Here is a 20,268-nt window from a genome sequence, read left to right on the forward strand (position 1 = left end):
CTAAATTCTCTAAGAACATATTTGAAATTTTGTAACTAAAATCTAGTTCTCCAAATGATTTTAAATGAAAATATTGTCACCCATAAAGTTTTAGATCTCTTCGAGCTCTACAATTTCGTTATCCAATTTGACTCAATCCGACTTCATATGACAATATTTAACAATTGTTAAAGCACTGTTATCAAACTATACAAGAAATTACTCGCTTAGACTTTTCTCGCCCTCTAGAGGGGCGTGAGTCCAAATGTAACTTCTCTTACGACCATAAATATATCACTGACATATCATACTTAACACCTATGTGGGTGTTTATTAAAAAACATGCTCATAGAGGAAGTTAGGGTTATATTTCTATAAATATTGAAAATTATATATATATATATTATTTTTTAAAAAATAAATATATAAATAAAACAATTTAAAAAGCGGATAAGGAACCAAGGAGATCGAGCTAGCTTGTGGCTGCCTGTGATTTCGATCTGGATCTGGCTTCCCAGAATGAGTGGTATTTAGTATTGATCGTGCAAGCACACTGCATATTTCTCCGTGATCCATAGCCTAAGCTTGATGCCTTTTAACAACATAGTAACATGACAGTTAGGACCCATGTTGCTTCAGCAATATATTAATAAACTCAAAATGTCACAACAGTGAAGTATGAACTAAAGTTGCATAAGCTTGGATCAGCTACATACTTGTATTGACGAAAAATTTCTTTTTATTTTTATACAGCAATAGGCCGTCTCGGTGAGTGTCTGTGAATGGTGAATTTGGATGTTCTTCTCTTGAAGAGAACATACAGTGCAATAATAATGAGAAAAACAAATAAATATAGCTCAAGGTGAGCTCCATGCATATGAAACAACCTGTCATCGCCACATAGACAACCGCAATCGTTACGAAGCATCTTCACTTCTCCACTGGCTTCACCTGGATCTAAGATGAAGTCTAAACTCACAGCTTCCTCCTCCAGCAAAATACGTGTAGCTTTTGTTCTAAAGCCCTCCATAGATGCTATGACTGAGAAGATAACCATAACATTTTTAGACCACAGATAATCCATTGGCTATGCTTTAGAAACGACCATCAAACATACTATATGATTATCTAAATAAATCAAAAGCCTATATGATATCAATTAAATTAACAACATGGTAGCAATGGTCAGTAGTAAATCTGATTGGTTGGTGCTAATCACAAATTTCAGTTGTGCCCACTTGCCAGGCACTTTTAACAATATTTTCAAGGAAAAGGCATTTAGAAATGTAAATGAGATTATGTTGTATAATCATATATGTAAGTATTAATGTTGTCCACATAAGAATCCCTACCTTCATAGTTCTCGCCAGGTGCAAGCATTCGATGGTAATCACCATAAGTCCTACTAGCTCTTATCTAGAAGAAGAAAAAGGGTAAGTATTAGGACCTATCAAATGATAAGCCTTGATGTTATGGAATAAATTTCATTATACTAATTAATTATTACTAGTTCATCCATTCTAACATATTGTAACTAAAAATCAATTTATATTTCAGATCCAAAGGCCACAAATACTATTAACATCATTATTGGTTAATGTTGCCAAAAAAAAAACCTCGGAACCAATCCCCTTTATCGTCAGTGAGCCTGGTATTGGATGGCCTGTATCTGCCGCAAATATCCTTCCATGAACTCCTGTCTGAAACCATAGCCAAATATGATCAACAAACTAATAAATTCAAGGTACTATTTCATGAGTATGACAATGACATGGTTACGCACTTACACCCCGCTTGGTTTAACTCTTATTTGATAACAAACACCACAGGAACATCTCAATCCTACCTATATAAAGTTATAAACCTTGGCGGTGTCATAAATTTGGCTATCATCTGTCTAAGAATTTTCTGCTCTAAATCGGGTTCCCTTTATGTAAAACCAAACAAAAATACAAAAATATAAGGGTGCCTTGCACTATGATACAAACACAAGATGGGAACCGCATTGCATGTAATCCTAATTGACTTAAATCTTAGCTTTAACAAATAATAGGAGGAAGCGTATCCCAATAACTCCCATCTGAATAGACTTGGCAAGTATTATTCTCTTCAGATCTTTGAACCCAGAAGCATACCGATTGAAACTAGAGATGAAATTAGTGCATTACTAACAATGTTGGTGTGTAACAGTGACAAAAAGGGTCAGGTTGCTACTGCAGACTTCAAGTCATGCTGATGACGTCACCCAAGTGTGCAAAGATGCAACACCGAGACAACCCGGTTGACTTGATCATATGTCAAGAATGATACACCAACAAAAACTACACTGAACCACCTTGCTTCAGAAGAAATCCAACATGATATAACTTTCAACTTTGGCCATTCGTGGCCTAGTGGGTATCGGTTACCAGTACCATCCTACAAGAACCACAAGCCCTCAACTGAAAAGGCAACTGGCGCCATTTCATTTTGAGAAGTATAGTACTTAACCCTTTCCAGTGAACAAAATGAATCTTGTGGAAATGTCTTACCTTCACAAGGCTTGCAGCGAGATTAAGCATACTCATCCTATTGTGTTCCCATATGACAGGAAGCTATATAGGTCGGAAACAAACAACACAATAGAAGTGATTATCAAGTGATCTGGAAATTGCCAGGCAGCAGAATAGATAATTAGATGCAAAAAATTACCTCAGCTGCTTTTGGCCATTTTATGTCACTAATTTCCAGGGTTAACTCAAAGCAACCTCCATGTATATAGTTCCAGTCTTGCATCCCGCCATAGATTGGATACCTGAACAAAAAGAGCATAGATCGCTAGTTATCATGAAAAGCAGCAGCAATAAAATGTTTAACATGAATTTAAAAATGGACAAAGGGCAATAATGCAAAACTAGTTTTATACCAGAATGCTCCATTTGTAATCCCTCCTTTAAATTCTTTGCTCAAAGACATGTTATAGTGTGACTTACTATAAACTGATGCCATGTACCGGAATGTCTTATCATCAGGACAGCCATAATACTGTTTGCTGTAAGGAGTAGAATCTTTGTGAGATGTCAAAGTTTCAAACTAAGATGTATCATGGTACCAAGCTAAGGCGAGAAACAGAAAAACAAAGCATGGAGGAACAGATTAAGTACAGATACAGTCGACCATGAGGCATTAGCTCACATCCAACAAAAACTCGTGCAAAATGCTTATCATCTAATATTGCTATAGAGGGTAACATTAAATTACATAACAATAAAAAGGCATGTGATAACACTGAGACACTATAATATTTCTATTGATTGCTCATTCCATCCATGCCTCTATTGATCAGCTGTTAATGTAATTTTTAGATGTGTGATACCTTCATGACAAGTTTCATTCTATGGATTATGGAATGTCCAGGTGGAACATCTCTAAGCAGTGACTAATGAATATTAGAGTATATCTCTTTTGTAGATATTGTATAGCCACTATAACTGTACTTATCCCTCTATTTGAGGACTCTGTTGTACTTCCCATATTATTGGCTTTATATATCAATTGATAAGTACAGTTATAAAGGCTATACAACATCTACAAAAGAGATATACTCTAATAATGAAAATATCAGTTGCTCATAAAACTTAGCTACCATGATGCTAAGATATCTGAATGATCTTGTAAAGAGGAAAATTACAGTCAACAGCATAAGGAGTCTAGACAAGGCGGAGGTCGGAGGTACCCACATGCAATCTAAAGTCTATGAACTATTTGCTAACATCAAATTTGTAATACTAACATTAGCAATAAGCCAAAAAAATGGGGGTGGTTCGGGTTTTTCATGGAAAAGTCCAAACGACATATTTGCAAACGAAAAATAATTTATGAATAAAAAATTTATATACGTATTCATAGCAATCTAATAGCTAAGGCTGGAAAATAAACTTTGGTGAAAAAACCTCAAAATCAACTTTAAATTTAAAGTTGAAAATTCAAATTTTGGGTTATAAGTATAAACCAAAACATGGGGGTGTTATATATACAACCATATGACCTTTGAAGCATACACTAATGAATGTGGGAAGTTCTTGATCAATATATTGTTCTGGAATCTGGATATTTTTATGATGAAGAGAATTTACACAAAACTAATAATTGGAATACTTAAAGTGAATGCACATAATGAAAAGAAGGGAATGCCTTTGATCTCTAGACCCATCCCATGGATAATTTGCAACAAGAGCACCCTGCAAAATTCAAACCAGAGGCAATGGATGAAAACCAGGCACTAGTTTGACATGAACTGCCATCAAATATAGTCAATGCAATTAATAAGGGTCATCTAAAAATGTGAACAAATCTATAGAACTCCATGCATTGGACCATTAACCACTAGTAAAATATTAGATGTTCTGGTAGGATAAATAACCCATGAACTCAAACAAACTAATCTTACATGTTGTACATGAAATCTTCCTTCTTGCAAATGGCAACTATCATGCTTGCAATTTAGTAGATTTTTTTCTTTTTTTAAAAAAAGAAACCCCCAGTCCTTTTTTCTTTTGTGTAAAACATAAACAAATTATGCCAACATTCAAAGATTATAAGAATGTAACCCAGAAAATTAATAAATTAACAAAATAGTTGCTGGATACTGAAATACAAAGGTTTTTTTAATTAAACAGGATATATCCCCCTCTGGTATGTTACTATTTTTATTTTCTGTGTTAAAACTTAAAACAATGGTGTTAACACTTGAAGACTAAGTGAAGATTGCCTCAGTGAAACTAATAGTTACCAAAGTAATTCGTGAACTACAAGGACTGATTCAACCCCATTTGCTTGCTTTTAGAAAGCAACATCATACAATAAAGTTAAGTATATATGTTGCCAAATATATGACATTATCAATATTGATATACGTAACAACATCCAAACCATAAATAGCAGAGAGAGCATAATACCCTAGCATTTTCTGTAAGAATACTGGTAAAAATAGCACCCAAAATTAAAAGGAAACATAGGTAACTCAATATAGCAGCAAAATAGTTCCCTTTGCTTGTAAACTAACAAAAAGACATAAGAAAGGGACATTCCCATGATAAGAACAAGATTATCAACCAGAAAAAGGAATCTGATGAGGTGCCTCATCATTTGTTGAAATTGCTTTGACCAACAGAAAGATAACTGGGATTACATTTAATAATTGTGTATAAAAGTGCTAGGGAAAGGATAATTACCCCATGCAAACTAGCGGAGGCAGTGAAGTGTTCTTGTTTTACCCAGTTCATAATGGCCCTAGTTTCAGGTTGTCTGTAGTCAATTTCATCGTTGATGGGGAAAAACTGCCACCATTGACAATATAATTGAATGGCTCAAACAAAAAGGTAAAGAACAAAAATATTTCAAATATAACATAAGCAGAAAATAATGCATCACTGACTTGGTCAGGAAAATCTCTGTTGAGGTCAACATTGTTTGCATTACCACGTCTTCTAAGAGCAAACCCATCAGGGTTCATCGTTGGGAGTATGTGAAGATGCATGTTTTCCACAATAAGAGTTGCCTACAGAAATTAGTTTAACTGGTAAATTTTTTAGCTTAACATATATTTCTATCAAGTTCAGTAGAACAGTTGGAAATATATTGTGTTAAACCATAGCCAGACAAACATAGAATTTAAGAGCAAATAGCAATGAGAGAATCTTGCTTACCAAGGGATCCTTCAAATAGTTATCACACAACCAATTTGCAAGGTTTATAAGAACCTCCCTTCCAACAGGTTCATCACCGTGGACATTACCAATAAACTGCAAGTTTGTACAAAAAAATACATCAAACTTCATAGATATATAATCAGTAAGACTGACATAGACAATGGAATAGATAACCTAGACAGTTCTTTACAAATTTGTAGTGTAGTAAAAATAAATGTAAACGGTTATTGTTTCAAAAATGGCACAAGAATAATTGTCATTGTGGCATTGTACTGTTTCACCTCTGCTCTGGTCCCCCAACCATCCTATGCTTGGCCAGGGACAATTCTGGGTCCTTGATTGGGCTGCCATTGATTTCCTAGTGCCAATTGTGGGGGAAGATGTCAGGGAAACCTGGTGGTTGAAGGCAAAGGAAAGGGACCACAAGCAAGCAGTTTCAAAAAGCTTTTAGAACTCTGGTCATTCTTGTGTTTTGGACCTCTGACTGCAATGGGAAGAACGTAATGAAAACATATTCCATACTGAGTCTTCCTCTTCACCAGAACTGGTTTAGACATGAAGAGTGGCAGGAATCCTGAGACACGACTGATACTCCAATAAAACTACAGTTTTTTCGTAGCATGTCACACTAGTGGTAGCAAGACACTGATTTCTCCTTTGAAAAACTTTTGCTGTTCTTTTTAAAACTTATTGGAGCTGCACTTCCTCAGTTTGCAAATGAAAGAATTCAAATTCCATCCGATCAGGATGGGTTTGGAAAATGGGTTAGAGGTCGTTTTCTTCGAGCCTTACCCCCTGTTTGGAGTATAGCCAGGTGGTAAGGCATCGGGGTGTGGGTGTGCGTGGAGGAGGGGTGGGGGAGTGGCACCTGTACCATTCTGTTATGACTTATCTTTCAGTTGTCAACATGGCCATAAGTCCCACAAAGTCACAAAGGCAATACATTGACATTGAAGACATTCCACACGTGTGTATCTAATTCTATCAAAGGTGTCCTAGACAACAGTAGATAATCAGATAAAATAATAGGATGAGGTAATGGTTATCAGAGTGGAGTTACATAGAATTCCACGAGGTAATGGTTTTATGAATAGAAAAGGACCCATGAAGGGAACTTTTTATGAAACACAACCACAAACCTTGAATGCTGGTTCAGCTTCCTTTTCCCCAGGCTTGTCTGATATTTCAATCACCAACTACAACGGAAACCATAAAAGTTCTCTTATACAAATTTAATATTAACTAAAGCATAATGAAAATAAAAACCAATTGATTTACGTACCAATGAGAAACCATTCACACTCTTTCCAATGCTGATAACATGATCATGCAATCCCTCAAAGAGAGAATAAATAATAGGTAAGCAAAGTTTGAATGTATGAGCATATAGAAGGACATAAAAATAACAGAAAACACTTTAAGAAAAACTTGAGATGAATTAACAAAAAGTTCCATAAAAAGCTACAGTCCATCATTGCAGCTGACAGTACATTCCAACTAGATGATTCAGTTCTTTATATATACTGAGGGTGTTAAATGCAGTTGAGAAACACCATGATATACTCATATTGCCAAGAAGTATAGTATCATAACACAATGTACCTGTAGATCCTGGAGATATTAGGACAGCGACTTCCAACAGCACGCACAGCAATCTCAAGCTCTGAGTTACTCATATATCCATGAGTCAATTCATCCCTAAGTTTGTTACCAAACCATAGCGAATATGTTCAATCCCACTTTGGCATGCAAAATGTGCAATGAAGAAATAAATGAAACATAAATGCTAAAATCAATACATACGTGATCCTGGGATCATCCTGGAGCAGGTTGCGCAAAACTGACCCAAAATTTTCACCGGTACCTGGTAAAGAAATACACAGATGGGGTCACGAACTGCATACCTATGAACAGTTGCACTACCAGCCGAGAACTGCAGGGAAATTATCACAACAGATTCTAGTTTGGGGCGAACCTATGTTCATCCTTCCGGGGTCCTCGAACCTCTCGAGACCCAGATAAATTATCCAATTCTTACTAAATTATATCATATTAATTAGTGTATAAGTATAAAAATTAGATAATTAGTATGTATTGGACCTGGTAGTTTCTGTTCTGGGTTGATTCTAGTATAAGCTAAGCCGGTGATGCAGACCTAAAGTGACAAGTCCCATTCAAGCTTAAATTGTTCGAAGAAAAATCCTTAAATTCTTCAAACGAAAGGACAAATCATCACTGCCCAATCACTGACAGCATCGACCCCAATCTGGAAGGCCACCAGTGAATCCCAGGCGCTGGAAAAGCTCCCCAAAGTGAAACGAACCAGCGGATTCGCATCCTCCGAAGCTCCCCGGATGAGACCGGCACCCAGATTCCACGCGGATGGTATCGAGTTCTAGAAGCGTTCCAATCGACGCCACACGCTGTAGAAGAGAATAGAGAACACGAGCAAGGTAGGAGAGAGAGAGAGAGAGAGAGAGAGAGAGAGAGAGAGAGAGAAGAGAGACCTGACGGATCGGAGGCTCCTCTCGCTGCGGCCTGAGCGGGGAGCGAGGAGAATGCGCGGAGGAGGAGGAGGAGGAGGAGGAAGAGCAGGCGGTGGCGCGAGATCGCCATGGCCGGGCGGCCTGGTGAGGCTTGGGGATGCAGTCAGTATTAGTTTCGGTTTGACTTAGCTTAGAGCACGTTGTATATATATTTTGAATATTAGTTAACTTAATCAAAAAATCTAAACATGGCTGCACCAGTGGTCTAGTGGTAGAATAGTACCCTGCCACGGTACAGACCCGGGTTCGATTCCCGGCTGGTGCATCTCCTTTTTTTCACATTTTGTCATCTTATTATCATGCACATTTTGCCTTCCATTTTCTAACATGTTTTTATATATTTTTGGCATCTAATCATGCACATTTTACCTTCCATTTTCTAACATGGCTTAGAGAATCATGCACATTTTGCCTTCCATTTTCTGACATGGCAAAAAACCCTTAGAGAAAATTTCCTACACCATGATATACATAGGGCACACGCTGTTACCTTATCTGTACCTTGTCTTCTCCATCGACCATGAAAGGGTGCCCTCCTGAGTTGTTGATTTCAGGCTTTCAGCTTCCCACTGTGAAGAAAGAAGAGCAGGCTGTGATTCTGATTCATCTGCAGATGGTGTTTGGTTGCAAGCGTTTGCGAATGCTGCTTTGGGATCAAGCTCGCTCGCCCATCCTCCTGCATTGATGGCTATGCTTGCTCAGGCCATTTGTCACCTCTTGCAAAGCCTGGATCTGCAGCAAGCACGCAATGGATAATATTTGATCTCATCATCGAAGAAATTGGCACGGATGGATGCTGAATTGCTGATCAGGAAAAGGAAGGGAAGAGTTGTTTCCGGACGGCAACGGTGTCGGGATTCACCTGCGGCAGGGTGCTGTTTAGTCGTATAGGATCTGTTTAGTCGTATGTATATGCCCTAGCCTGGTTCCGTAGGTTACAGCCAGGTTGCTCTCAGCCTGCCCCTAGCCTGCTCTCTTCTCTCTCTGTTTTTTTTCTTTTCTAATTTAGCGTCATTAATTTTAGATCTATGTTAAATTTATGAATCACACTTTTATTTATGTGTTCTTAGCGATCTAAAAAACAAATGCTGAAAAATTAACTATGATTAAAGGGTTCTAAAATCAACTCTAAATTTAAAAATTCAAAATTTGGCTTATTATAAGCAAAAAATGCCCCCGGTTGATACAATTTACATAAAGCTATAAAAGAAAGTTGAATACGCTCTCATTGTGATGATAAAAGGGTACCACAACAAGTTTCAAACCATGCAGCAACAAACTTGCTAAATTGCATGAAGCAGAGCTGGGGGAGCTAAGCCAAAGGACAATACCCATTATTTTACATTGCCAAACAAAACGGACTGTAATGCTATTCTCTCGCTGGAATATTTTGCTTCCAGAAAGTTCTTAACCAAATTTGAACAAGAGATTCAGCTAAATGGTCCTGCCAATTAAGGAATCAGAAGGTACGCCGACGCTATTGCTGCCTCAGCAAGCATCGCCCAATGCTCTAGTACTACTGTACAGTGAAAATCAATGAGCACATAGCAATGCAACCTGATTCGAGTATTCTTAGGGTCCATGCTCCTACAGTTGCACCACCATTAAAATACCAAAGATATAACTTGCTTCTCAACATGGAAATATGCCCTTCAGGTTGACATTGAACCTTGGCAACAGTAAAATGTGGGAATGGTGTATTGATCGACTCTTGTCATTAAGAAACATCATTATGTACTAACTGAACCAGAAAGGACCTGTAATAGAGCAAAAGGGCATGAGATCAGGCTTGTCTGGAGGCTGGGGACATAATGTGTACAACTGTACAATGAAAACTTACCTTTCAGAAAAGATGACCAGAAATCTAGAAGAGGCAGTTGTGTTTCACCCCAACACACCCTTCATTCTGTTAAGACAGCTACAGTACTAAAGCACAGCATCTATTTTGAATTGGAGACCTTCAAAAGCTCATGGAATGCTTCTTGAGGAATGTCAACGGACCCCACACGCTTCATACGCTTCTTCCCTTCCTTTTGCTTCTCTAGCAACTTTTTTTTACGAGTAATATCTCCACCATAGCACTTGGCCAGAACATTCTTTCTCATTGCTGACAGACTGGAAGCAATCAAGATAGCATATCTAAGTATGTACTCCCTCCGTTTCATAATGTAAGACGTTTTAGCTATGCTTAGATTCATCTATTAACCAATGTATATTGTTTATATATATGTCTAGATTCATTGATATCTATATGAATTTAGGATACGCTAGAAAATCTTACATTATGAAACGGAGGTAGTACATCTTAAATGCACAGATTTTTACACAAGAGGAATGGACCTGATAGTTAACATAGCATTTACCATGAGACTGAATGACATTACAGACAGAATTAAGATCGGGCAACTAAGTGCAAGGTAAGCTGAGTCTCTGAGAGTCCTGCATCTACTATTATAAGTAGGTCTTTCTCAGATGACCAAGTAGGATCAGATCATGGAATAGGTTACCAAGGCTGTATGTTTGTAATTTGCAGCCATTTCTGCTTAGACCAATAGAAGTTCACAATGGTTCTATTCAAACTGATTGGCTCTAAGAATAAAATAAACTCCAGATTAACTTTACACAAAATACTAAGTCCATATTATAAGACATTTTCAAGTTTGATGAAGCATATAGAAAAATGTAGCAGCATCTACAACACCAAATTTATTTTATGATATCCACCATTGAATATATTTTATAGTATATTTGTTTTGTGTTTTAAATGATGCTAGATTTTTCTATGAGCTTGGTCAAACTTGGGACAAACCCAAAACATTTGATCTTATAATTATGGAACACATGTAGTAGCAAAGATGTTCCAAGCTCCAAAGAGAATATCCAATTGTTCTACTTCAAAGGTAAAAATGGGTAAACACAATTATACTTTTAGTTGGAAGTGCATCTCAAGTAGAAACCAGTTCTCATTTGACAGAAAATTATCTAGTATCTATACATGGGTATGAATTCCCTTGCAATAGAGTGGTGTGCATGCAAATAATAACTTCGACAAAGTGAACAAACTAGTGAATAAACATGATTCGTTAAGAAGCAGGTTTTGAATATCTTACGTTTCCCTTGCGATAACCTTTGAACCAACTGCAGCTTGTATAGTGATCTCAAACATTTGTCTACATAACCAGAGAAAAAAGCATAAACAAAATATAGATGACTGTAGTGGATGGGTGAAATTTTTTGACATTTGGTACAGTAATGAAAAAACAGCAATCGAAAATATGTCTATTGTTCCCTAATAATATAAGAGATTTTAAAAGCACATGATCCATGCATCAGATTTCCACAATAAGGAGCATGATGAATACCTTTCTATGAATTTCTTCAGTTTCTCCACTAATTCTCGTCCAACTCTCTGAGCTTTCTGGTTATGGACAATTGTTGCCATAGCATCAACAGGCTGGCCATTAAGTAAAATATCCATCTTAACAAGATCAGACTGTTGGTACCTGTTGAAGTACAGTAAAGGAAATTAAACAAGAAAAATAAACACATCCATACTGGCATTTTTTTCTGTTTTGGCACCCATTTAATTATAACCATAGAAATTACCTACACACAATTTGAAAATACAAGTCACATGAAATGCAAATTATCTCCGGAACATGATTACAGTTCACATCATTTGATACTATGTTAATCATCAGGAAATGCTCCGATAAGGCCGAAACATTATATGCCTAAACTCACAAGAGAGTCTACTGTTTGTGCTTACAACCTGGCATTTTTTTAAGAAAGTTCGATGACTACTACCTTGTATGCTGGACTAGAGACAAGAATCACAAAAACAAAATCACGAGAAAGGTGTACTAAAGAATGGGGATATAAAACAGGTCTACGCGATGATGATCACAAAAAAGGAGTGAAAACAGAAAAGAATAATGACCTGACAATGCCAAAAAAAAACAGATACATGCCTTTCCTTCTGACCCCTTTGAATCACAGGAATGAAAAAACGGAGGAATAAGAAAAACATAGGATTCTGACAGGAATGTAAATGTAAAACAGAGAATTGCAAAACACAGGAAAAACATAGGAATGACCGTTTGATTGGACCGCAGGAAAAACACAGAAATTTGAGGAGAGATATAGACTCAAAGGATTTTTTTCTATGAGGTTCAACCTCTTGTTAAATTTCCTCCAAAACTTGTATAGGAATATGCATTCCATAGGAATTTCATAGGATTCATTCCTTTGATTCAAAGGGCTTTGTAGGAAAAATTCCTATAGGAATGAAATCCTCCCAAAATTCCTATGAAATTCCATTGAATCAAAGGGGGCCTGAATGTCTAAAAAAATCAAGAGCGTACCAAACCATGTGCACTTACTGAGTTGAAAAGGAAACTTACTCAGAATCTTCATAATCAAAAGTAGCATAGCCAGATGTTATGCTTTTCAATTCATTGTAGAAATCCACAATGATTTCCCTCAAAGGTAATCGGTACTTCAACAAAGCCCTTTGGCTAACAAAAAAATAGCAATGATAAGGCAAGAACAAAAAATATTTTAAGAAACTGATTTTTGGAGTAAACTATTACGCATCAATGAATGTATATTCTTGCTGCTCGCCCCTCCTCTCTGAACAAAGCATAATTACTGGCCCAACATACCTGAAAAAGTGGATGGGTAGCATCAGTTTATAAATATGTATAAATTCATGAACCAATAGAGCGTATGAGAAAGGAAGCAGATCTTACTCACTAGGAATAATAATAGTTGCAATGACTGTTGGTTCCCAGCAAGCTGCTATACGTTTTCCAGGAGTTGAGGCCAAAGCTGCAGGGTTTTCAACTTGCACTTTGCTGGACAAAGCAATCCATGCTCAGAAGGTTACAGAGGACAACTATAATTTAGTAATTGCAATTTCGCACCTTCCATCACCATACTCAAAGATATATGGCACGGTCGGTATAGTCGATATGACTTGAGCTCCATGTTCCTTAACAAGACAAAACAATAAATTAAAGTTTCAAGAAATATGATAGGGAGTACTACCTCCATTCCAAAATATAAGCATTCCTAGGATAGCATATACTAAGGAGATGTTAAAAGATTCTCTTTTAGTCACTTCAGTGGTCAATTTTTGAATTTTGAATTGATTAGATTCCCTTTCTAAGCATCTGATTGGCTCTGGAATCATTAGAATTATTAAAATCATGGGAATCAATGCAGAAATGCTTATATTTTAGGACGGAGGAGATTGAAATTAGATCATCACATGATGCAAGCACAACCTACTTGTTTTCCAAATCTATTACTAAGAAGAGAAGCATGCATCAATCATTCAATTCACCAACATGAAGTTGCTCTTTATGATGCAAACCACTTTGGTTCAGTGTTAAATCAACAAGAAAAACATGGTGAGTAATTACAAAAAATAATAATGATGTGCCAAACCAAAGTACATGCAAAGATCACAATCAATTGTTATCAGCAACAATAAATTGATAATTATTTGAAAAACAAACAGTAAAATATACCTGTTCTAGCCGCTGGTGAAATACATCCATGTGTAGTAATCCTAGAAAGCCACATCTGTAGAAAATTTACAGTACGTTTCACCACATGATGGCATAAAACAATGGAAAAGAATTTATTATTTATACTTCACATGAAAAAAAAAGTTGATACCTGAAGCCCATGCCAAGTGCAGTGCTTGTTTCTTTTGTAACAGACACACTCGCATCGTTACATGTTAGTTTTTCGATTGCATGGCTAAGAGCATCAAAGTCAGAGCCATCAGCTGGGTATAGACCAGAGAAGACCATGTGTCTGGCAGGCTTGAAACCTGAAAGGATATTTCTATATATAGTGATATGATAAAAAAAAACTAAAGAAACAAGTACCGAATTCTTTATGTACCAACTGCAGCATTTTTCAGGCTGAATCAGATTGGTTAAAACTAATTGAATGACAAAAACTATTTCAGGAGGGTGGGGGATGCCATACCAGGGAGTGGTTCAATAGTACTTTTTGCTTGATGAAGAGTATCACCAATGCGTGCTTCTTTAGTTGAACGCATTCCACTTATGACATATCCAACTTGTCCAGTGTAAAGCACACCAGTAGGAGTAAGCTCTGGATGCATAATGCCAACATCAAGGACTTCATATGTGCGACCAGTTGCAGCTGATGCAATCTTATCTCCCTTGTGGAGAGCACCATCCACAACAGCAACATGGCATATCACCCCTTTATACTCATCAAAATATGAATCTAAGAGAAGCATGCGTACAGGTGAATCACGGTTTCCAGGTGGGGAAGGAATCCGCTCAATAACAGCGGGCAAGACCTTGCTAAGGCCTTGGCCGGTTTTAGCAGAAGTAAGCAGAGCTTCACTTGGATCAATGTCAAATAACCTCTTCAGTTGGGCCTTCACATTATCTGGATCAGCGGTAGGCTGATCGATCTTATTAATAACAGGAATGATGCTTAGATTCGACTCAAATGCAAGGTAAAAGTTTGCGATTGTTTGTGCTTGGACACCTTGGGCTGCATCAACTACTAAAAGCGCACCCTGGCAAGCTGCAAGCGACCTGGATACCTCATAGCTGAAATCAACATGCCCAGGCGTATCAATCAAGTTAAGCAAATAGCTTGGAGCATCTGACTGGTCAGGTGCAGGAGGCTGGCTGGTAGCAAGTCTGTAGAACATAGTTGCGGTTTGTGCTTTGACTGTGATTCCCCTCTCTCTCTCTACCTGTTGACAACAGATATAATCATGTAATAAATGTTATGACAAATGCACACGCTGCATTTTTTTTATTTCAATAAGAGAAATTACACTGAAAATGAACACTACCGGTTATGATCACCAATTAATTCCAGTATGATCAAAAGTTAAAAAAAAAGTAAGAACAAGGATTATCTTTGCTATTACCAGTGGTCACCAATCATAACGAGGTTCAAGTTGACTAAATTTCAGAGTAACTTCAAATTGATGGATACCAATATGTGCGTCCATCCAATAAGATTATGGAACACGAACCACAAAACTGAGCTGCAAATGCCGGAATCTCACACTCAACGCGCCCCATTTTTGAAAGTTGCCGCACCTGTAACTTGTCGAGGTACTGAGGCTGGCCATGGCCCTTCTTGATGGTGCCAGTTAGCTCCAGCAGCCGGTCGGCGAGCGTGGACTTGCCGTGGTCGACGTGCGCGATGATGGAGAAGTTCCTGATCCTCTCCGGTGGATACAGCCCAAGCTCCGTTCCCAACGCCCCCGCGCGGTCCGGCGACGCCTGGGAGGAGAGGGGGCGCTCAGGGTTCTGGAGCGCCCGGGGGAAGGTGTACGCCTCTGGCTGGACGACACGGCGCGCGGATCGCCGGAGCGCGGCGGCGGCGCCGGCCATCCCGGAGCGGCGCTGCGGCGGCGGCGGGAGCTAGGGTTCTGGTTGGGGTTTGGCGCATGAGGGGGACGTCGTGCCACTGTAGAGTGGGCCCCGCTGATTGGATGGCTTTTGGGGCTTAATAGGCCTGGAAAATTATAAAGGGCCGTATTGGGCCAAACATAACTGATTTGGAATCCAACTGATTTTCTTTCGGTCCAGAGTTAGCGGTGCCCAGACCGGGCCGCTGGATCGCAAATTGAAACTTATACATTGCCATTGTCCTTTCGAATTTTTCAAATTTTTAATTTTATTTATTACATAATTTACAAATTTAATTTTGTATTTCAAAAAATCACAAAACTAACCTCATACCACCCTCTAGGAGGGCAGAAAGGACAGAGGGCAGCAAGGGCTTAAATGCAAAATTTATAGTGTTGCCGTTTCCGGACGTTCGTCGCGACCGAGTGGCGTTTGTCACGTCACCTTTCCGCCCTTCTAGAGAACGGCAGGAGGTTTGTTTTGTGATTTTTTAAAATATAAAATTAAATTTATAAATTATTTAATAAATAAAATTCAAAAAATTCTTCTCCTTTCGTCTCTTCTCTTGTATGGTTGTATGCTATGCCCCCTCTCCTCGTAAGACCCAAACTCACCTCTCATATCTTTCAAGGGTCCAAAAACACTTCTTCCAGCCTAGTCAAAGCTCCATCCCATCTGTCAAACCTATCATTTAACCTTTTCCACACCACAACTCTGTCCACCTCCGTCTAACTGAAAAGTGCAGTAACACGAAGACAAAAATACAGTAATATGTCTTATAAAATACAATAACAATATCAAAATATAGTTATGATGGATCTAGTTTTTTAAATCACATTTTTAACCATTGTGGTGAAAACGATTTAAAAAATAATGTAAGACAAATGAGATACTAGTCACTAAAGATTGGGAATATAATCTTTTAGCTCTCCCATATGTATTAGTTATATGCATTCACACACCGTGTGTTACTACATTTTTATTATGATGTTGTTACACTTCTATTACGATATTACTATAATTGTGCAGTATCAACGCATATATTTTATAGTAATATAGGGTTATTACTGAATAAAAGGTGCAGTATTACTGCAGCTATTGCCATAGCATTAATGTATAATAATACAAATCATATAAACATTTCTTAATATTTCAAACTTTAAACAAATTTATCTCTCACCTTATATATTATTTTTTGAAAACGTTAAAAAAAGATCCATCATAGGTATGTTTTGATGTTGTTATTGTGAATTAGCTATCGTCTTAATGCACAATTCTTGCGAGGCGAGGAGTGGACTTAGGTACACATGGGGAAGACCATAAGCGGGTTGTCCCACAGGAAAAACCCTTTGACTAGCCTTTGAATGAGGTGGGGTGTGTTGGGGCCTTCAAAAGAGGGTGGAGGTGGGATGTTGTGAGGCTATGAAAGGGAGGGGTTAGACAATAGCTTATACTAAGGGGTGCATGTATTAGTGTTGCTCTATATATGATGTTTATATATATATATACTAATCTAAAAAGGAGCAGTTTGTTCTTTTCTATGTGTACCCAGAGAAAACGTACACGGAACATTCTCAGCTATTCTTCACCCGTTAGATCATCTCATCTGGCGGTCCAAATTACCCCCCAACTCCTGTGTCTAGCAATCCTACCAGGATCACCGAGTTCACCTTGCCATATCCCCGTCGCGCTAACCCCTCCTCACCGCGAAACACCGCTTTATCACCCATCGTGTTGCCCTTTTGACCTCCCTGGATTATGCCTGATCCTCGGCCCTCAGTCCACCACGTATACGCCCCACCAATCACCCCCTCCGTCGCCACACATTCTTTGGCGTCGCGGTGGTCTGTCTTTTCGCCAGGGCACCACTGCACCGCCTCTCATCGCCGCCGTCTGCCCGGGCGGCCGGCATTGCTGCTACATGTCCTTGAAACACCACTAGCAACACCTGTGAAATGTCTTATCTTCCTCTTCCCCATCTGGACCTGACAACATCAAGCTTGAGGCGTCATATGCAGCTGTGTCGGGGTGGTGGTCTCCAGCACCGACATGGAAGGGGAGAGGCTGAGAGGGCAAGGATGGTGACATGGCCAACAACATCAGCTGCTCGGCCCGAGTCCGATTGTGTCTCCTCGACTCCTTTCACGCCCACCTCGATGAATGACGTGACGTCGTCCCCTCTCCGTTGTGCCTACTTGGAGGCTCAACTCACATCAACCACCCCCGCAACCAACATCTTCTCTGCCACTGAGTAACGTCATGGTAGTTCCTACACATCTAGGGCATCTGTCACGCCCAGAAATTCCTCACACGAATTTCTGAACTTAATTGTGTATTACATCCCTGTCCAGGACCAGCCAGGGTACACAAAAAGACAATGTTGATTACATAACCATCGTTCTTAGAAACAACTGAAAATAACACTTAATCTAACGAAAATGCAGCGGAAAGAAAGGTTGACTAGCTCCAGTGGGTACGGCTCCAGTCCACAGGCAAAGCTTCGACGGTACACCAGCTTACTCCTGAGAGTCTTCTCCACCAGACTCAACTTCTAACTCTGAAGGGGGAAAATTGAGCAAGGCTGAGTACAAACCACCGTACTCAACAAGTAACACGGAAAAGGGGCGATAAATGATGCATAGGGATTAACAAGGGCAGGCTAGGGTTAGTTGCAATAAAACAGCAGTTAAACAAATAACAGAGATTAAAAAGAGTAAAGGTAATTGAATACATTAAAGGATAAGTAAATAACAGTTGTAAAATACCACAACACTGTCCAATGTTACACCACGTTGCAACAGGCCCAACCAGTACTCAACGTTACACCACGTTGCAGTAGTCCCGAGTGAAAACCAGTTTACTAAGTTATTAAAGGTTCACTAATCACAGTGAAGCTAGGAGCTCGCCCGTAACCGTGGGCACGGCTATTCGAATAGATTATACTCTGATCAGAGGTGCACTACTGTACCCACAAGACACGACTCCAATACACTTGAACGTGTGCCGACATACCACCACGGCATACCGGAAAGGAGACCGTGATAGGACCCGTCACATAACCCTCCCTATTTAATCGCACCGCACTTCAGGTTTCACCCCCTCCTTTAAACCAAGTCGGGCAGTCCCCTCTTGTGCCTTGGTAGATCCGGAAGCAGCAGAGGCTTTCGTTACACCACGATTGTCCGTCCATACTCCATCACGCCTACCCTCGCCTTGGTACGTCAATAGTTCGAAGCCATGCTTCAGATCCCACCTTACTCATTTCGGCATGTGGTTAGCACTTAATTACTTCCAGGGTTTCCCGTGAACCGGTCCTTAATTGCCATGGGTGCGACTCTCAAAACCATGCACCCACAGCCCACCATTATCAATATTTTAGTTGACATTAACCCGAACCGGGTGATGAATCATTATCTCAGCTATTCAAAACTAAGCATGATTTAAATGTGATCCCATGAGCTACTTGTTCTAAGCACGGCTAAGCATTAACCTAGGCCTAACTCTAATCAAGTTACCCCTGGTCCATCAATGAATAAAGTTGGATAATCAACGGCATAATAACAAGGTTTACCCGAAAAAAATAAATACAGTAAATACTTTAATTAAAACAATGCATGTTTGAATAAGCAAAGCAGGGAATTTGCAATAATGGGTTCAATATGATCAAAGATGAGTGCCACTTGCCTTGCTCTGGCTCCTGGGGAACTTCGGCGACGATCTCGAAGTAAACCGGCTCTTCGGCGGGGTCCGAATCTAAGCGACAAAGCACAAAAATAAATAAAACAGGCACAACCTCTACTGAAACAGCAAAAGAAAGTATTTTTAATGGATTCTTGACAATTTTATGAATTTAATGAAATTTGAATGGACCTAAACGGAGACTAGATGAATTACTTATGAATTTTAGAAGTTTTCTGGGTTTTTAACTAAACAGAAAAGTCCTAAATCAATTATTGCGCAATTAATGGGGCTGCTGACGTCAGCGAGGAGAGAGGAGGCGCTGACGGGTGGGGGCCACTTGTCGGTGGGAGAGAGGGGAGAGGAGAGGCTGACAGGTGGGACCCGGGGAGGATAGAGGAAGGGGGCGCGGCGGACGACTGACGAGTGGGGCCCGCTCGTCAGTGGCCTAGCACATAGGAGTGGGGAGGGTGCTCGGCCGGGAGAGAGAGAGGGGCGGCGGCGCCTGGGCGCGACAGACGGCGACCGGCGGAGGGCGGCGTCCGGCGACAAGTGGCACAAACCGGCGGGGGGCGGCGAACGGTGACGGCGGGCGGCGGCGAACGGCGACAGCGGCCGGTGAGCGGGAACGTCGGTGGCGCGAGGGGTGGCGGCTGAGCGCGGCGCACGGTGACAACGGCTCGGCGGCACGACGACGACGGCGGACGAGCGCGGGAAGCGGCCACAAGGGAAGGCGCGCGTGGCGAAACAACAGCGCGACGACGGCGGAGCTGGGCGACGGTTTGGCAGGGACTGCCGGCGACCCGCGGCGTCCGGCGACGACAGTGAGGGGAGAGCTCGGCGACGGCGGTGGAGGGAACGGGAGAGAGAGGAGGGGAGGCGCTCACCGGCGGCGACGGAGACGGCGGCGCGTCGGCGAGGGCGAGGCGGAGGTGGTGACGCGGACGAGCG

General features: G+C 40.0%; 2 protein-coding genes and 1 non-coding gene across 3 annotated transcripts; 1 reads left to right on the forward strand and 2 right to left on the reverse strand.

Annotated features, from left to right (window-relative positions):
* Positions 1-607: 607 nt before the first annotated feature.
* On the reverse strand, positions 608-8,314 carry LOC102715673 (carboxypeptidase SOL1). Its single transcript, XM_006656564.3, has 15 exons — positions 8,177-8,314; positions 7,473-7,533; positions 7,272-7,367; positions 6,952-6,982; positions 6,809-6,865; positions 5,667-5,762; positions 5,396-5,518; positions 5,193-5,297; positions 4,153-4,199; positions 2,885-3,010; positions 2,671-2,773; positions 2,511-2,573; positions 1,596-1,679; positions 1,332-1,395; positions 608-1,020 (listed from the first exon to the last, which is right to left on the reverse strand). Exons 1-15 carry the CDS (start codon positions 8,283-8,285, stop codon positions 725-727), a joined length of 1,461 nt encoding a protein of 486 aa, XP_006656627.1. The 5' UTR covers positions 8,286-8,314; the 3' UTR covers positions 608-724.
* Positions 8,315-8,409: 95 nt separating this feature from the next.
* Positions 8,410-8,480, forward strand: TRNAG-GCC. Its single transcript has one exon. It is a non-coding gene; the product is annotated as a tRNA-Gly (tRNA).
* Positions 8,481-9,372: 892 nt separating this feature from the next.
* LOC102702103 (translation factor GUF1 homolog, mitochondrial) lies at positions 9,373-15,686 on the reverse strand. Its single transcript, XM_006655720.3, has 12 exons — positions 15,325-15,686; positions 14,219-14,969; positions 13,901-14,057; positions 13,750-13,804; positions 13,141-13,208; positions 12,967-13,071; positions 12,808-12,879; positions 12,619-12,732; positions 11,578-11,718; positions 11,326-11,385; positions 10,056-10,330; positions 9,373-9,972 (listed from the first exon to the last, which is right to left on the reverse strand). Exons 1-11 carry the CDS (start codon positions 15,619-15,621, stop codon positions 10,156-10,158), a joined length of 1,995 nt encoding a protein of 664 aa, XP_006655783.1. The 5' UTR covers positions 15,622-15,686; the 3' UTR covers positions 9,373-9,972; positions 10,056-10,155.
* Between the last annotated feature and the right edge of the window lie 4,582 nt (positions 15,687-20,268).

Source organism: Oryza brachyantha, chromosome 6 (genome assembly GCF_000231095.2).
Source record: "Oryza brachyantha chromosome 6, ObraRS2, whole genome shotgun sequence".
Classification (NCBI taxonomy): domain Eukaryota; kingdom Viridiplantae; phylum Streptophyta; class Magnoliopsida; order Poales; family Poaceae; genus Oryza; species Oryza brachyantha.